Source organism: Triticum urartu, chromosome 5A (assembly GCF_056163025.1).
Source record: "Triticum urartu cultivar PI428250 chromosome 5A, HENAU_Tu73, whole genome shotgun sequence".
Classification (NCBI taxonomy): domain Eukaryota; kingdom Viridiplantae; phylum Streptophyta; class Magnoliopsida; order Poales; family Poaceae; genus Triticum; species Triticum urartu.
This window is the reverse complement of record NC_141877.1, coordinates 425279464-425298675: the sequence shown is the minus strand read 5'-3', so window position 1 is coordinate 425298675 and position 19212 is coordinate 425279464. Positions and strand designations below refer to the sequence as shown.

Genomic DNA, 19212 nt, shown 5'->3' with positions numbered 1-19212 from the left:
CCCACCACGGAAGTTAATGGGTCACCATGGGCCTTAGAGGAGAGAGGGCTGGCCAGGAGGTGCCGCGCGCCCCTCCAGTCCGAATTGGACATGGGGTGGGGGCGGCTCCCCCCTCCTTCCTTCCCCTCCTTGTTGGACTAGGAAAGGGGGGAACCTACTCCTAGTAGGAGTAGGATTCCCCCCCACTTGGGCGTGCCCCTTGAGGCCGGCCGGCCCCCTCCTCCCGTCCTTTATATATGTGGGAGGGGGGCACCCCATAGACACACAAGTTGATTTCTTATCTGTGTGCGGTGCCCCCCTCCATAGTTTTCCACCTCGGTCATATTGTCGTAATGCTTAGGCGAAGCCCTGCGTCGGTAACTTCATCATCACCGTCACCATGCCGTCGTGCTGACGAAACTCTCCCTCGGCCTCAGCTGGATCTAGAGTTCGAGGGATTTCACCGAGCTAAACGTGTGCAGATCACGGAGGTGCCGTGCGTTCGGTACTTGATTGTTTGGATCGCGAAGACGTTTGACTACATCAATCACGTTACTAAACGCTTTCGCTTTCGGTCTACGAGGGTACGTGGACATTCTCTCCCCACTTGTTGCTATGCTTCTCCTAGATAGATCTTGTGTGATCATAGGAATTTTTTGAAATACTATGTTCCCCAACAGTGACATCCGAGCCAGGTCTATGCGTAGATGTTATATGCACGAGTAGAACACAAAAAGTTGTGGGCGATAATAGTCATACTGCTTACCAGCATGTCATACTTTGATTCGGTGGTATTGTTGGATGAAGTGGCCCAGACCGACATTACATGACCGTGTTCATGAGACTGGTTCTACCGTTGTGCTTCGCACACAGGTGGCTAGTGGGTGTCTGTTTCTCCAGCTTTAGTTGAATCGAGTTTGACTACGCCCGGTCCTTGTTGAAGGTTAAAACAGCACACTTGACGAAAAATCATTGTGGTTTTGATGCGTAGGTAAGAATGGTTCTCGCTAGAAGTGTTGGGGAACGCAGTAATTTCAAAAAAATTCCTACGCACACACAATATCCATCTAGGTGATGCATAGCAACGAGAGGGGAGAGTGTTGTCCACGTACCCTTGTAGACTATAAGCGGAAGCGTTATGACAATGCGGTTGATGTAGTCGTACGTCTTCATGATCTGACTGATCCTAGCACCAAAGGTACGACACCTCCGCGATCTGCACACTTTTAGCTCGGTGACGTCCCACGAACTCTAGATCCAGCTGAGGTCGAGGGAGAGTTTTGTCAGCACAACGGTGTGATGACGGTGATGATGAAGTTACCGACGCAGGGCTTCGCCTAAGCACTACAACGATATGACCGAGGTGGAAATCTATGGAGGGGGGCACCGCACACGGCTAAACAATCAACTTGTGTGTCTATGGGGTGCCCCCTCCCCCGTATATAAAGGAGTGGAGGGGAGGGCCGGCCCTCTCTATGGCGTGCCCAAGGGGGAGTCCTACTCCCGGTGGGAGTAGGATTCCCCCTTCCCTTGTTGGAGTAGGAGAGAAAGGAAGGGGAAGAGAGAGGGAAGGAAGGGGGGCCGCCCCCCACCCAATTCAGATTGGGCTTGGGGGGCGCGCCCTCCACCTTGGACGCCTCCTATTCTCTCCCACTAAGGCCCAATAAGGCCCATTGACTCCCCGGGGGGTTCCGGTAACCCCCCGGTACTCCGGTAAATGCCCAAACTCATCTGGAACCATTCCGATGTCCAAACTGAAGGAAATATGCCCTAGAGGCAATAATAAAGTTATTGTTTATTTCCTCATATCATGATAAATGTTCATTATTCATGCTAGAATTGTATTAACCGGAAACTTAGTACATGTGTGAATACATAGACAAATAGAGTGTCACTAGTATGCCTCTACTTGACTAGCTCGTTAATCAAAGATGGTTATGTTTCCTAACCATAGACATGAGTTGTCATTTGATTAACGGGATCACATCATTAGAGAATGATGTGATTGACTTGACCCATCCGTTAGCTTAGCACGATGATCGTTTAGTTTGTTGCTATTTCTTTCTCCATGACTTATACATGTTGCTATGACTATGAGATTATGCAACTCCCGAGTACCGGAGGAACACTTTGTGTGCTACCAAATGTCACAACATAACTGGGTGATTATAAATGTGCTCTATAGGTGTCTCTGATGGTGCTTGTTGGGTTGGCATAGATCAAGATTAGGATTTGTCACTCCGATTGTCGGAGAGGTATCGCTGGGCCCTCTCGGTAATGCACATCACTATAAGCCTTAAGCATTGTGACTAATGAGTTAGTTGCGGGATGATGCATTACAGAATGATTAAAGAGACATGCCGGTAATGAGATGGAACTAGGTATTGGGATACCGACGATCGAATCTCGGGCAAGTAACATACTGATGACAAAGGGAACAACGTATGTTGTTATGCAGTTTGACCTATAAAGATCGTCGCAGAATATGTGGGAGCCAATATGAACATCCAGGTTCCGCTATTGGTTATTGATCAAAGACGTGTCTCGGTCATGTCTACATAGTTCTTGAACCCGTAGGGTCCGTACGCTTAAAGTTTGGTGACGATCGGTATTATGAGGTATTGTGTTTTGATGTACCGAAGGTAGTTTGGAGTCCCGGATATGATCACGGACATGACGAGGAGTCTCTAAATGGTCGAGATGTAAAGATCGATATATTGGACGACTATATTCAGACATCGAAAGTGTTCCGGGTGGTTTCGGAGAAAACCGGAGTGCCAGAGGGTTACCGGAACCCCCCGGGAGAAATAGTGGGCCTTATGGGCCTTAGTGGAGAGAGAGAGGGATGGCCTAGGGCAGGCTGCACGCCCCTCCCCCTCTGGTCCGAATTGGACTAGGATAAGGGGGGCGGCGCCCCCCTTTCCTTCTCTCTCTCCCCCTTCCTTCCGCCCTCCTAGTAGGAGTATGAAAGAGGGGAATCCTACTCCTACTAGGAGGAGGATTCCTCCTCCTGGCGCGCCCTCTAGGGCCGGCCAGCCTCCCCCCTTGCTCCTTTATATACGGGGGTAAGGGGGCACCTCTAGACACAAGAGTTGATCTATTGATCTATTCCAGCCGTGTGCAGTGCCCCCCTCCACCATAATCCACCTCGATCATATCATAGCGGTGCTTAGGTGAAGCCGTGCGTCGGTAGCATCATCATCATCGTCATCACACTGTCGTGCTGACGGAACTCTCCTGTGAAGCTCTGCTGGATCAGAGTTCTTGGGACGTCATCGAGCTGGACGTGTGCTGAACTCGGAGGTGTTGTGCGTTCGGTACTTGATAGGTCAGATCGTGAAGACGTACGACTACATCAACCGCGTTGTGCTAACACTTCCACTTTCGATCTACGAGGGTACGTGGACACACTCTCCCCTCCCGTTGCTATGCATCACCATGATCCTGTGTGTGCGTAGGAATTGTTTTGAAATTACTACGTTCCTCAACACAAACATAGCCTTCCAATATATCGATCTTTATGTCTCGACCATTTCAAAACTCCTCGTCATGTCCGTGATCACATCCGGGACTCCGAACTACCTTCGGTACATCAAAACACATAAACTCATAATACCGATCGTCATCAAACGTTAATCATGCGGACCCTACAGGTTCAAGAACTATGTAGACATGACCGAGACTCATCTCCGGTCAATAACCAATAGCGGAACCTGGATATTCATATTGGTTCTTACATATTCTACGAAGATCTTTATCGGTCAAACCACATAACAACATACGTTGTTCCCTTTGTCATCGGTATGTTAGTTGCCCGAGATTCGATCATCGGTATCTCAATACCTAGTTCAATCTCGTTACCAGCAAGTCTCTTTACTCGTTCCGTAATGCCACATCCTGTAACAAACTCATTAGTCACATTGCTTGCAAGGCTTATAGTGATGTGCATTACCGAGAGGGCCCAGAGATACCTCTCTGATACACTGAGTGAAAAATCCTAATCTCGATCTATGCCAACTCAACAAACACCATCGGAGACACCTGTGGAGCATCTTTATAGTCACCCAGTTACGTTGTGACGTTTGATAGCACACTAAGTGTTCCTCCAGTATTCGGGAGTTGCATAATCTCATAGTCATAGGAACATGTATAAGTTATGAACAAAGCAATAGCAACAAACTAAACGATCATCGTGCTAAGCTAATGGATGGGTCAAGTCAATCACATCATTCTCTAATGATGTGATCCCGTTAATCAAATGACAACTCATGTCAATGGTTAGGAAACTTAACCATCTTTGATTAACGAGCTAGTCTAGTAGAGGCATACTAGTTACACTCAGTTTGTCTATGTATTCACACATGTACTAAGTTTCCGGTGAATACAATTCTAGCATGAATAATAAACATTCATCATGATATAATGAAATATAAATAACAACTTTATTATTGCCTCTAGGGCATATTTCCTTCAGTCTCCCACTTGCACTAGAGTCAATAATCTAGATTACACAGTAATGATTCTAACACCCATGGAGTCTTGGTGCTGACCATGTCTTGCTCGTGAGAGAGGCTTAGTCAACGGGTCTGCAACATTCAGATCCGTATGTATCTTGCAAATATCTATGTCTCCCTGCTTGACTTGATCGCGGATGGAATTGAAGCGTCTCTTGATGTGCTTGGTTCTCTTGTGAAATCTGGATTCCTTTGCCAACGCAATTGCACCAGTATTGCCACAAAAGATTTTCATTGGACCCGATGCACTAGGTATGACACCTAGATCGGATATGAACTCCTTCGTCCAGACTCCTTCATTTGCTGCTTCTGAAGCAACTATGTACTCTGCTTCACATGTAGATCCCGCCACGACGCTCTACTTGGAACTGCACCAACTGACAGCTCCACCATTCAATAAAAATACGTATCCGGTTTGTGACTTAGAGTCATCCGGATCAATGTCAAAGCTTGCATTGACGTAACCATTTACGACGAGCTCTTTGTCACCTCCATAAACGAGAAACATATCCTTAGTCCTTTTCATGTATTTCAGGATGTTCTTGACCGTTGTCCAGTGATCAACTCCTGGATTACTTTGGTACCTCCCTTCTAAACTAATAGCAAGGCGCACATCAGGTCTGGTACACAGCATTGCATACATGATAGAACCTATGGCTGAAGCATAGGGAATGACTTTCATTTTCTCTCTATCTTCTGCAGTGGTCGGGCATTGAGTCTGACTCTACTTCACACCTTGTAACATAGGCAAGAACCCTTTCTTTGCTTGATCCATTTTGAACTTCTTCAAAACTTTATCAAGGTATGTGCTTTGTGAAAGTCCAATTAAGCGTCTTGATCTATCTCTATAGATCTTGATGCCCAATATATAAGCAGCTTCACCGAGGTCTTTCATTGAAAAATTCTTATTCAAGTATCCTTTTATGCTATTTAGAAATTCAGTATCATTTCCGATCAACAATATGTCATCTACATATAATATCATAAATGCTACAGAGCTCCCACTAACTTTCTTGTAAATACAGGCTTCTCCAAAAGTCTGTATAAAACCATATGCTTTGATCACACTATCAAAGCATATATTCCAACTCCGAGAGGCTTGCACCAGTCCATAAATGGATCGTTGGAGCTTGCACACTTTGTTAGCACCTTTTGGATCGACAAAACCTTCAGGTTGCATCATATACAACTCTTCTTTAAGATATCCATTAAGGAATGCAGTTTTGACATCCATTTGCCAAATTTCATAATCATAAATTGCGGCAATTGCTAACATGATTAGGACAGACTTAAACATCGCTACGGGTGAGAAGGTCGCATCGTAGTCAACTCCTTGAACTTGTCGAAAACCTTTCATAACAAGTCAAGCTTTATAGACAGTAATATTATCGTCAGCCTCAGTCTTCTTCTTGAAGATCCATTTATTCTCTATGGCTTGCGGATCATCGGGCAAGTCAGTGAAAGTCCACGCTTTGTTCTCGTACATGGATCCCATCTCAGATTTCATGGCCTCAAGCCATTTTGCGGAATCTGGGCACATCATCGCTTCCTCATGGGCTGTAGGTGTTAGCGAACGCAGTAATTTCAAAAAATTCCTACGCACACGCAAGATCCATCTAGGTGATGCATAGCAATGAGAGGGGAGAGTGCTGTCTACGTACCCTTGTAGACCGTAAGCGGAAGTGTTATGATAACGCGGTTGATGTAATCGTAGGTCTTCACGATCTGACCGATCCTAGCACCGAAGGTATGGCACCTCCATGATCTGCACACATTCAGCTCGGTGACATCCCACTAACTCTAGATCCAGCTGAGTTCGAGGGAGAGTTTCGACAGCATGATGGCGTGATGACGGTGATGATGAAGTTACCGATGCAGGGCTTCGCCTAAGCTCTACAACGATATGACTGAGGTGGAAAACTGTGGAGTGGGGCACCGCACACGGCTAAACAATCAACTTGTGTGTCTATGGGGTGCCCCCATCCCCCGTATATAAAGGAGTGGAGGAGGGGAGGGTCGGCCCTCTCTATGGTGCGCCCAAGGGGGGAGTGCTACTCCCGGTGGGAGTAGGATTCCCCCTTCCCTTGTTGGAGTAGGAGAGAAAGGAAGGGGGAGAGGGAGGGAAGGAAGGGGGGCGGCCGCCCACCCAATTCGGATTGGGCTTGGGGGGGGCACGCCCTCCACTTGGACGCCTCCTCTTCTCTCCCACTAAGGCCTAATAAGGCCCATTGACTCCCCGAGGGGTTCCGGTAACCCCCCAGTACTCCGGTAAATGCCTGAACTCATCCGGAACCATTCCGATGTCCAAATATAGCCTTCAAATATATCGATCTTTATGTCTCGACCATTTCGAGAATCCTCGTCATGTCCATGATCACATCCGGGACTCTGAACTACCTTTCGTACATCAAAACACATAAACTCATAATACCGACCGTCATCGAACGTTAAGCGTGCGGACCCTACGGGTTCGAGAACTATGTAGACATGACCGAGACTCATCTCCGGTCAATAACCAATAGTGGAACCTGGATGCTCATATTGGTTCCTACATATTCTACAAAATCTTTATCGGTCAAACCGCATAACAACATACATTGTTCCCTTTGTCATCGATATGTTACTTGCCCGAGATTCGATCGTCGGTATCTCAATACCTAGTTCAATCTCGTTACCGGCAGGTCTCTTTACTCGTTCCGTAATGCAACATCCCGTAACTAACTCATTAGTCACATTGCTTGCAAGGCTTATAGTGATGTGCATTACCGAGAGGGCCCAGAGATACCTATCCGATACACGGAGTGACAAATCCTAATCTCGATCTATGCCAACTCAACAAACACCATCGGAGACACCTGTGGAGCATCTTTATAGTCACCCAGTTACGTTGTGACATTTGATAGCACACTAAGTGTTCCTCCGGTATTCAGGAGTTGCATAATCTCATAGTCATAGGAACATGTATAAGTTATGAACAAAGCAATATCAACAAACTAAATGATCATCGTGCTAAGCAAACAGATGGGTCAAGTCAATCACATTATTCTCTAATGATGTGATCTCGTTAATCAAATGACAACTCATGTCAATGGTTAGGAAACTTAACCATCTTTGATTAACGAGCTAGTCTAGTAGAGGCATACTAGTGACACTCAGTTTGTCTATGTATTCACACATGTACTAGGTTTCTGGTGAATACAATTCTAGCATGAATAATAAACATTTATCATGATATAAGGAAATATAAATAACAACTTTATTATTGCCTCTAGGGCATATTTCCTTTAGTAGGTTCGTCATGGTCAAGTAACATGACTTCCAGAACAGGATTACCGTACCACTCTGGTGCGAATCTTACTTTGGTAGACCTACGAGGTTCGGTAGTAACTTGATATGAAGTTTCATGATCATCATCATTAGCTTCCTCACTTACTGGTGTAGGAATCATTGGAACTGATTTTTGTGATGAACTACTTTCCAATAAGGGAGTAGGGACAATTACCTCGTCAAGTTCTACTTTCCTCCCACTCACTTCTTTTGAGAGAAACTCCTTCTCTAGAAAGGAACCATTCTTAGCAACGAATATCTAGCCTTCGGATCTGTGATAGAAGGTGTACTCAATAGTCTCCTTTGGTTATCCAATGAAGACACATTTCTCTGATTTGGGTTCGAGCTTATCAGGTTGAAGCTTTTTCACATAAGCATCGCAGGCCCAAACTTTAAGAAAGGACAACTTGGGTTTCTTGCGAAACCATAGTTCATAAGGTGTCATCTCAACGGATTTCAATGGTGCCCTATTTAACTGAATGCAGCCGTCTCTAAAGCATAACCCCAAAATGATAGCGGTAAATCAGTAAGAGACATCATAGATCGCACCATATCTAACAAAGTGTGGTTACGACGTTCGGACACACCATTGCGCTGTGGTGTTCCAGGTGGCGTGAGTTGCGAAACTATTCCACATTGTTTCAGTTGAAGACCAAACTCGTAACTCAAATATTCTCCTCCACGATCAGATCATAGAAACTTAATTTTCTTGTTACGATGATTTTCCACTTCACTCTGAAATTCTTTGAACTTTTAAAATGTTTCAGACTTATGTTTCATCAAGTAGATATACCCATATCTGCTCAAATCATCTGTGAAGGTCAGAAAATAATGATACCCGCCACGAGCATCAACACTCATCGGACCGCATACATCAGTATGTATAATTTCCAATAAGTTTGTTGCTCGTTCCATTGTTCTGGAGAACGGAGTCTTAGTCATCTTGCCCATGAGGCATGGTTCGCAAGTATAAAGTGATTCATAATCAAGTGATTCCAAAAGTCCATCAGCATGGATTTTCTTCACGCGCTTTACACCAACATGACCTAAACGGCAGTGCCACAAATAAGTTGCACTATCATTATTAAACTTATATCTTTTGGCTTCAATACTATGAATATGTGTATCTGTCGGGGGGATGGACCCCGGGCAGGCAACGGAACCCGGATCGTGCTAAAATAACAACGGGGTTGACACTGCCCCTCAATACCAGCACGCGCTTGGCCGGGTCGCTCGACCCGGCCAAGCCCCGCAAGCCGGCCAGACTAGCCAACCCGGCAAGACACGTCGACTCGGCCTCGACAACTAGCGCAAGACAGCCGAACCCGGCACGACCAAAGCCTCCTCGACAAGCCAGCACCACCCGTGTCATGCTACGCAATCCAGCCACGGGTCAACTCCCGTCCCATCCAGGCCATATGATGGGACGAGACTTCAATCAATGATGACCGAGGTAACAGTGCCCCGCCCATGCCTCTGGTCAGCAGGAACATGGCAACAGTGCCCCTCCCCTACCCGCTGACCAGGGCTGGCGTGGCTACAGTGCCCCCGTCTTCACCGCTGACGACAGGAAGCGGAAACCTGACGGAGAGCACTGTACACAACTCGACTCGGCCATGCCCTGATGATCGACAAGACGGCACACAGTCCCCCTAGGCATGTGGGGCCCGCGCCTAGGGGAACCCAGCGAACTACAAGCCCTCAGCGGGACCCAGCCCGGGTTTCCGGACACCGACAATACGGACCCACCAACTTGTAACATTACCATTGTACCCCCGGGGGGTTGGACTATAAAACCCCCCGGGGGCCGCGATCATGAGACAATAGAACAAGGGAGAAAGCAGAAGACATATACGAGAGAAAAGCAAGCAAGCATAGGACTAGCCACAAAACAGTGACACCGGAGAGAAGGAGCAGCCCAAGCCTTGGCCAGCTTCCTTCCTCCTCCATACAGCTCCAGGAGCAACATTGTACTATCGATCATCCAACTACACTCGACAGGACTAGGGGTATTATCTCTCCGGAGAGCCCCAAACCTGGGTATGTCCGGCGTCCCGCACCCGCTCATGCCAACCTCGCCTCTGGAGCCCACCAGCGCCCTCGAGCCTCCTCCTCTCTTTAGCCATCCCTTGGCATCTGCCATGCGCCCACCATGACAGTTGGCGCCCACTGTGGGGCAGCTCGAGGAGCTGGCCGAGAACATGCTTCAGACGAGGCCCTTCTCCTACACCGATGAGTCCGTCGCGCCGGCGGACGACGTCATCGGTGCGCTTGTCGCTTCCTTCGCCGCGCTGCGCATCTCCGATGCGTTCGCGGCCGACGAGTACCCCAGCGAGGTGCTCAGCTACTCCGACTCTCCCCTCTCCCTCGGCGGCGGCATTTCCGCTGGGGCAATGGACGTCCACGTGGAGGTCTTCGTCACCAGCAACAGCGCCTCCTCCTCGTCGAGCAAGACGAGGAAGGCTGCCGAAGCCAGCGGCACAGCGGATCGGATCGAGCCGTCTGATCTGTTGCGCGCCGCGATGCAGAGCCTCCGCATCCCCATCGACACCGACGTCGATGCCACCAACATCGCCGAGGCCCGAACCCATCTCGAGGAAAGGCGCCAGCAGATGCTGGACCTGTCCGAGACGCTCACCGCCACTCAGCGTCGCCTGGACGCCGCCCAGCTGAAGCGCGATGCCGCCTACGGATTCACGCCCGCCGTGGCCGACCCAAGCCGAGTCGCCGACATGCGTGCCCGGGGAGGAGCGATCGGCCAGGCCCTCGGCGCCGTCCCAACCGTCTACGAGACCCCAATGAAGAATATGCGCGCTGCCCAGGCAGCCTGGAGCAGCTCATGGGTGAGGAGCTGAAAGAGCGCATCGGGCGGATGCGCGAACTCCTCCATGCCGCCAACACCCAGCAGGACCGCCTCAACCAGCTCGCCAAGCCGGCGGGATCCGGCTCCGCCCGCCTTGGCGGGCCCGGCGAACTTCTGCACACCGCTTCCTCGCCACCCGGCGAGGCGCACTCCGGCCGAGCTCGGACTCGGCGCGACCCGACCGCTACAGCCGCCAGCGGATTGGGCGACGAGTCCGTCCTAGAGATCCAGCGCGGACCCTGCCAGCATGGCCAGCGTCCGGCTCCAACCGACCCGGCCCCCTGTGGCCTGGCCGCAAGTCGACTCGGCCCGCACGCCATCGACGACGCCGACGCTCGCCACCGTCTCGATTGGCTCGCTCGCTCCCTGGAGGTGGAGGAGAGCGGCGCTATCGGGCCGGCGTGCTTCGGCCCGCGCATCCAGGAGGAGCCCTTCCCCAAAGGATTCATGCTCCCCCGCGACACCCCCAAGTACAACCAAGCTCCGGAATAGCTGCGAGGGCGTCCATGAAGTCCAGGTGATCCAGTACGTCGTCAGCGGGTGCCAAGACGGCACCCTCCTCAAGCACAAGCTCTTACGCTCCGAGTCGGCCACCATGGCCGTGCTCATGGTGACGGCAGACAAGTACGCCACCGCCGACTCTGCCATGAAGATCCAGGTGGCGCTGGATGAAGCCGGCAAGACAAAGCCGGTTCCCCCTCCGAAGCCAGCCGGCGAAAGCAGCCGACAGCAACATCACCAGAACAACAAGTGCAAGGCCGACCAGCCGGCACCGTGTCACGACAACCGGCTCGTTGCGGCCGCCGAGCCCGCGGCGGACCCGGCGGCGAAGCGCTGGCAAACCGGCAAGATGTCATGGCAACCCGCCATGAGCTTCGAGCAGATGCTTGACGCCCCCTGCAAGCACCACAGCGGCGCAAAACCCTCCATGCACATGCTTCGGCAGTGCGCCATCACCAAGCGCATCATGAGGGGCGACGTCCCGCCCCCTCCGGCTCCGGCTCCCGGCGTGGGCCAGCCGCCTCCGCCTCCACCGCCGCCTCCAGCTGGCGGCGCGATGCACGACGACGCCTACCTGAACCAGAACGCGGCCTACGTCGTCTTCACTAGCCTCGGTGACGACAAGCGCAGCGAGCACCTCCTTCGGTAGGAAGTGAACACCGTCGTCCCGGCCAAGCCGGAGTTCATGCATTGGTCGGATCGCCCGATCACCTGGACCCAGGAGGATCACCCGACAGTCATGCCGAGTCCGGGTGGTTACGCCCTCGTCCTCAACCCCACCATCATCATGCGGCGCACATGCAAGTTCTCCCGAGTCCTCATCGACGGCGGCAGCAGCATCAACATCCTCTACCACGACACGATGACCAAGCTCGGCCTCAAGGCCGAGGACCTGGAGCCGACCCGAACGATCTTCCACGGCATCGTGCCCGACCTCTCCTGCTCCCCCATTGGCCGGGTCCGGCTAGCTGTCTTGTTCGGTGACAGCGGCCACTTCTGGCGCGAACCGATCTGGTTCGAGGTGGTGGACCTGTCCAGCGCGTATCACGCGTTGCAGGGTCGGCCCGCGCTCGCCAAGTTCATGGCGGTTCCCCACTACGCGTACCTGAAGATGAAGATGCCGGGTCCCAAGGGCCTCATCACCATCACCGGCGATTACCGCAAGTCCTTGTAGTGCGCCCGAGACAACGCCAAGTTGGCCGAGTCGCTGGTCATTGCCGAGGAGCGGCGCCAGCTCGACCGGATCGTCGCCCTGGCAGGCGAGGCCTCCGCCGCGTCGATCCCGACCCCGGACCCGGCCGACGAGGCTACCTTCAAGCCCCCTAAGGAGACCAAGAAAGTGAAGCTCAACCTAGAAGACCCCAGCTGCAGCAAGTACGTTGTCATAGGCGCCCGCCTCGACAGCAAATAGGAAGGCGAGCTCGTTGACTTCCTCCGTGAGAATCGGGATATCTTCGCATGGGCCCCCAAGGACATGCCGGGTATCCCAAGGAAGTACGCCGAGCACAAACTTCATGTCCACAAGGACGCCAAGCCTGTCCGTCAACCCCTACGATGGTTTTCCGAAGAAAAGAGAAGAACCATGGTGAAGAGGTCGTCAAGCTTTTGGCGGCCGACTTCATAATGGAAGTGTTTCACCCCGAGTGGCTGGCCAATCCAATCCTCGTCCTGAAGAAGAACAAGACCTGGCACATGTGTATCGACTACACCAGCCTCAACAAGGCCTGCCCCAAGGATCCGTTCGCCCTCCCACGGATCGACCAAGTCATCGACTCGACCGCCGGGTGTGAATTCCTGTCCTTCCTGGACGCTTACTCCGGCTACCACCAGATCAAGCTGGACCCGGCCGACGCCCTGAAGACGTCCTTCATCACGCCCTTTGGGGCGTATTGCTACATCACCATGTCGTTCAGCTTGAAGAATGCTGGCGCCACCTTCCAGTGCTGCATGCAGAAATGTCTGCTGGCGCAACTCGGCCGCAATATCCACGTGTACATGGACGACATCATGGTGAAGACCAAGCAGCACCTCACGCTCCTCGACGATTTGAAGGAAACGTTCGCCAACCTCCGTGAAAACAAGGTCAAGCTTAACCCGGAAAATGCGTCTTCGGCGTCCCGGCCGGAAAGCTACTCGGCTTCCTCATCTCGGAACGCGGCATTGAGGCGAACCCGGAGAAGATCAAGGCCATCGAGCGCATGCGCAAGCCGGCTCGGCTGCGCGATGTCCAGAAGTTCATCGGATGCTTGGCATCAGTCAGCCGGTTTCTAAACCGGCTGGGCAAGAGGGCGCTACCCCTGCACCAGCTGATGAAGAAGACGAGCCCGTTCGAATGGAACAGCAAGGCATACGAGGCCTTCCAAGACCTCAAGCGCATGCTCTCCACTGCACCAGTCCTGGCCGCGCCGACCGACAAGGAGCCGCTTGTAACGCCCCGAGACCGATGTGCCAGGTGTCTTCCAGTTATTCGCCGTTGTTGCCTTGTCATTGCTTGCATGTCATGCATTTCATATCATGTCATCATGTGCATTTCATTTGCATACGTGCTCGTCTCATGCATCTGAGCATTTTCCCCGTTGTCCGTTTTGCAATCCGGCGCTCCTATGTCACCCGGTGTCCCTTTCTACCTCTTTTCATGTGCGGGTGTTAAACGTTTTCGGATTGGACCGAGACTTGTCATGCGGCCTTGGTTTACTACCGGTAGACCGCCCGTCAAGTTTCGTGCCATTTGGACTTCGTTTGATACTCCAACGGTTAACCGAGGGACCGAAAAGGCCTCGTGTGTGTTGTAGCCCAACACCTCTCCAAAGTGGCCCAAAACCCACCTAAACCCCTTCCATCATCTAGGCCGTTCGATCACGATCGCGTGGCCGCAAACCGTGCTCAATTTGGAGCCTCCTAGCTCCCTCTACCTATAAAAAGGCCTCTCTCCCCGAAATTTCAGGCAAACCCTAGATCAAATTCTCTCCCCGCCGCCGGACAAATCCTCCCCGCCGCCGGACATGTCTGTCGCCGCCCTCCAACCAATCCGCAGCTGCCACGTGTCGCCCGCACCTCCTCTCTCTCCTCCCCGCCGCCGCGGCCTGCCGGGCCCGAGGCCGGCCCGCCCGCGCCGCGACCGGACTGGGCACCGATCCGGCCGGCGCCTCCGCGCCTGACCCCGTGCCGACCCGCCGCCTCGGCTTCCGCCTCCCGCTCGCCGCCGCCAACCTCCACCTCCGCCGGCGACCGGCCCTGCCACGTGTGCTGCCCCACCTCCCTCGCCGGAGCTGCAGCTCCGCGCCGCCGCCTCCGAGCGTCGTCGCCCGCCCCGACCCCGGCGGCCATGGATCCGACCGGGATGGAGCCCGCGCCCCCTGATCCGGCGCCCCCGGACCTCGTCGGCCTCTTCCTCAGCTCCGATCACCTCCTCGCATCCTTCTCCGGTGAAACTCCGGCGAACTTTGATCCACGTACCCCGAAACCCTAGATCTGTTTTCGGGAGGTGATATTTTCGTCCAAGTCCCAGTAATTTTATGCACTTTTCATCGCATCATATCTCTGCATCCGTTGCTCCTATTCGTGCGTATAGCATATTGAAATGTTCGTCTCGACGAGTACATCATTTCATCTCATTGCATCATTTTCATTTGAGCTCATCTTGATGCTTGAAATGCTGTTGGAAGAGGGTCATGTGATGATAGTTTTAGATCTGTTTCAGCAAATGCACTTTTGTCATTTTTTGCCATGATTAATGTGTGCATGCTATGATCCTGAACTCTACATGTGTTTTGATATATGCCATCCCATCTTTATAGGGGTGTATGCCATGTATTTTTTGTGATCTTTGTGGTGACTAGCACAAGCATGCAAAGTAGCTTACTCAATGATGCTGATTTCAGGGACTTAGAAATATTTTAAGTCCTTGTTCTGTCATTATTTTTATGCCATATGTTCATGTTGTTTCCTAGTGATCCATGCATCTTTTGAGCATGATCAGTAAGGATGTTTTGTAGATATTGTTGTGCTCTATCCATCCATGTCTTTGTTTGCAATTATGGAGCACCCTAGCTTGAGTCAATCGAGCTCTACTTTTGCTATAAAATGTTCCTGGCAGATTGTTAACATGTTTAGCGATTTTGCCGAGCTTGTTGTAGTTGATCCGTGCATGCTATGTTGTTGTTCTTGCCATGTCTAGCTTCTATGCCATGTCTACTTGCTGGGTGTATGCTTAGATTATCATGCAATACCGCGTAGTGAGTGCATCGAGCTCGTAAACATGCCTACTCGTTATCTGTTTTGCCATGCTCCAATTTTTCACTAAGGCTGAATCTGCTTATGTTTTTGCTATGTTCACATGCTTGCCATTGTATTTTCGGATCCCTTTTGGCTCATGGTCACTAAGGGACTTTTGTTATATGCTTTGAGTAGCTTCATGCCATGCCTTTCTTTGCCATGTTATGTTCTATAGCATGTAGTTATCGTGCTCTAAACATTGCTTCCTGATGATAAATTCCGGACATGCTGTTAATTTCACAAAGTCTGAAACCTGTTATCTTTTGCACTTTTGCCATGCTTGTTTGAACCTATTATTGAGTGAATTAGCCATAGCTCAGTGTTCATCTTTTGTCAAGCATCTTGAGTGGACCCCTTCCATGTATTTTTTTGCCATGTTTGAGTGCAGTAGCTTATTTATCTTGATGCATTTAGAAGGCTACTTGCTGTTAATCGCAGACGGGTGCCATATTTGTTTTGCTTGCCATTTCCAAACCGTGCATCCGATTCCGGTGATCATTATATCGATTTCAACCGAAATCAACTCGTCTTTCCAGTGGCACTCTTGGATTTCCATGTTGAGGCCAGGTTCAATCATTCCTTTCCAAATCATGCATATGCACCGCATACCGCATCCCGCATATCATGCCATGTTCATGTGTTGGTTGTTTACTATGTTGTGTGCTTTTTTCCGGTGTTGCTTCTTCGGGTTGGTTCCAATAACGTCGCGTTTGTGGGGAACCGTTCGACTACGTCCGTTTGTCTTCTTCATGGACTCGTTCTTCTTCCTTGCGGGATTTCAGGCAAGATGACCATACCCTCGAAATCACTTCTATCTTTGCTTGCTAGTTGCTCGCTCTTTTGCTATGCCTATGCCACGATACCTACCACTTGCTTATCATGCCTCCCATATTGCTAAGCCAAGCCTCTAACCCACCTTGTCCTAGCAAACCGTTGTTTGGCTATGCTACCGCTTTGCTCAGCCCCTCTTATAGCGTTGTTAGTTGCAGGTGAAGATTGGAGCTTGTTCCATGTTTGGAACATGGTTATTTTTTTGGGATATCACGATATCTCTTATTTAATTAATGCATCTATATACTTGGTAAAGGGTGGAAGGCTCGGCCTTATGCCTGGTGTTTTGTTCCACTCTTGCCGCCCTAGTTTCCGTCATATCGGTGTTATGTTCCCGGATTTTGCGTTCCTTACACGGTTGGGTTATAATGGGAACCCCTTGACAGTTCACCTTGAATAAAACTTCTCCAGCAAGGCCCAACATTGGTTTTACCATTCGCCACCTAGCCTCTTTTTCCCTTGGGTTAGGCCAGCCCAAGGGTCATCTTTATTTTAACCCCCCCGGGCCAGTTCTTGTCTAAGTGTTGGTCCAAACTGAGTGATGTCCGGAGCTTCCAGGGGCGACTCTAGGCTGGCCCACCCGACGTCTGGCTCATCCGGTGTGCCCTGAGAACGAGATATGTGCAGCTCCTATCGGGATGTGTCGGCACATCTGGGTGGCTTTGCTGGTCTTGTTTTACCATTGTCGAAATGTCTTGTAACCGGGATGCCGAGTCTGATCAGATTGTCTTGGGAGAAGGAATATCCTTAGTTGACCGTGAGAGCTTGTGATGGGCTAAGTTGGGACACCCCTGCAGGGATTTGAACTTTCAAAAGCCGTGCCCGCGGTTATGGGCAGATGGGAATTTGTTAATGTCCGGTTGTAGAAAACCTGAAACTTATCTTAATTAAAATGCATCAACCGCATGTGTAGCCGTGATGGTCTCTTTCCGGCGGAGTCCAGGAAGTGAACACGGTGTTGGAGTTATGCTTGACGTAGGTTTTTCTACGATCACTTCTTGATCATAGTTTCTCGAACGTGCTTTGCCTTCTCTTCTCGCTCTCTTTTGCGTATGTTAGCCACCTTATATGCTAGTCGCTTGCTGCAGCTCCACCTCATACCTTTTACCCTTCCCATAAGCTTAAATAGTCTTGATCGTGAGGGTGTGAGATTGCTGAGTCCCCGTGACTCACAGATACTTCCAAAACCAGTTTGCAGGTGCCGATGAAACCGTGCAGGTGACGCAACCAAGCTCAAGGAGGAGCTCGATGAAGTTCGTGTTCGTTTTGTTGTTCCGTTTCCAGTTGATCAGTAGTGGAGCCCAGTTGGGACGATCGGGGATCTGTGTAGCATTTGGGGTAGTCTTCTTTTATTTTGGTTCGGTAGTCGGACCTTGATTGTATCTGGATGTTGTAATGCTTTATTCATGCATTGTGTGAAGTGGCGATTGGAAGCCAACTATGTATCTTGTATTACATGGGTTGTGTGAAGATTACCTCACTTGCGACATTGCTTACAATGCGGTTATGCCTCTAAGTCGTGCTTCAACACGTGGGAGATATAGCCGCATCATGGGCGTTACACCGCTGCTGCTCTACGTAGCCGCGACCTCGCGGGCGGTCGGCACGGTGCTGGTGGTCGAGCGACCAGAGAAGGGAAAGATCCAAGCCGTCCAGCGCCCAGTCTACTACCTGAGCGAGGTGCTCTCCAACTCCAAGTAGAACTACCCGCACTACCAGAAGATGTGTTATGGCGTGTACCTTACCGCCAAGAAGCTGAAGCAGTATTTCCAAGAGCACGTTGTCACCGCGGTCAGCACGGTGCCTATCGGAGAAATCATCGGGTGCCGGGATGCCTCTGGCCGGGTTTCCAAGTGGGCGATCCAGCTAGCCGGCCACACCATTCTCTACGAGCCCCGCACCACGATCAAGTCTCAAGCCTTGGCCGACTTCCTCGTCGACTGGACCGAGATCCAGTACTTGCCGCCGCCTCCCGACTCGACGCATTGGCGCATGCACTTCGATGGGTCCAAGATGCGACTCGGCTTGGGGGCTGGCATCGTACTATCATCCCCGAAGGGCGAATGGCTCCGCTACGCGCTCCAGATCCACTTCGCCGCCTCCAACAACGTCGCCGAGTACAAAGCCCTTGTGCACGGCCTCCGGCTTGCCAAGGAACTCGGCATCCGGCGCATCCTGTGCTACGACGACTCGGACCTGGTGGTGCAGCAGTGCTCCGGTGAATGGGACGCCCGCGACTCCAACATGGCAAGCTACCGCTTCCTCGTCCAGAAGCTGTCCGGATCTTTCGAGGGCTGCGAGTTCCTCCACGTCCCGCGCGCGGAGAACGAAGTAGCCGACACGCTCGCCAAGATCACCTCATCACGACAAGCCATCTCATTCGGCATCTCCCTCGAGCACCTGCGCAAGCCGTCCGTCAAGCCATCACCGGACTCTGAGTCCATCCACGTTCCAGACAACCCGGCCCGGGGACTGCCAAACCCGGCCCGGGGACTGCTAAACCCGGCCCGGGGACTGCTGAACCCGGCCCGAGGGCAGCTCAGCTCGACCCGGTCACCATCATCCCAGACCCGGCCATCGCCATACCCGACCCAGGGGCTGCTCAACCCGGCTCAGGGGCTGCCGAATCGGAACCCACCCTGGTGGCCGTCCTCGCCGTGGTTACGGCTCCATCTTGGGCCCTGATGACCCACAAGTATAGGGGATCTATCGTAGTCCTTTCGATAAGTAAGAGTGTAGAACCCAACGAGGAGCAGAAGGAAATGATAAGCGGTTTCCAGCAAGGTATTCTCTGCAAGTACTGAAATAAGTGGTAACAGATAGTTTTGTGATAGGATAATTTGTAACGAGCAATAAGTAACGAAAGTAAATAAAGTGCAGCAAGGTGGCCCAATCCTTTTGTAGCAAAGGACAAGCCTGGAC

At 51.4% G+C, this 19212-nt stretch overlaps 1 protein-coding gene across 1 annotated transcript; it reads left to right on the top strand.

Moving 5' to 3' along the window:
* The first annotated feature begins 17841 nt into the window (after positions 1–17841).
* On the top strand, positions 17842–18975 carry LOC147971719 (uncharacterized). Its single transcript, XM_087524089.1, has 4 exons — positions 17842–17970; positions 18043–18399; positions 18445–18738; positions 18886–18975. The coding sequence occupies exons 1-4, from the start codon at positions 17842–17844 to the stop codon at positions 18973–18975; spliced, it is 870 nt and encodes a 289-aa protein (XP_087380215.1).
* The last annotated feature ends 237 nt before the right edge of the window (positions 18976–19212 follow it).

What these genes read in the sequence shown, in the direction of transcription:
- LOC147971719 (XM_087524089.1), top strand. Translation starts at nt 17,842, where the DNA reads ATGGGCGTTACACCGCTGCTGCTCTACGTAGCCGCGACCTCGCGGGCG. An exon ending in CAGTCTACTACCTGAGCGAG is followed by an intron (nt 17,971 to 18,042) that starts GTGCTCTCCAAC and finishes CTTACCGCCAAG; the next exon opens with AAGCTGAAGCAGTATTTCCA. An exon ending in ACTTCGCCGCCTCCAACAAC is followed by an intron (nt 18,400 to 18,444) that starts GTCGCCGAGTAC and finishes CGGCTTGCCAAG; the next exon opens with GAACTCGGCATCCGGCGCAT.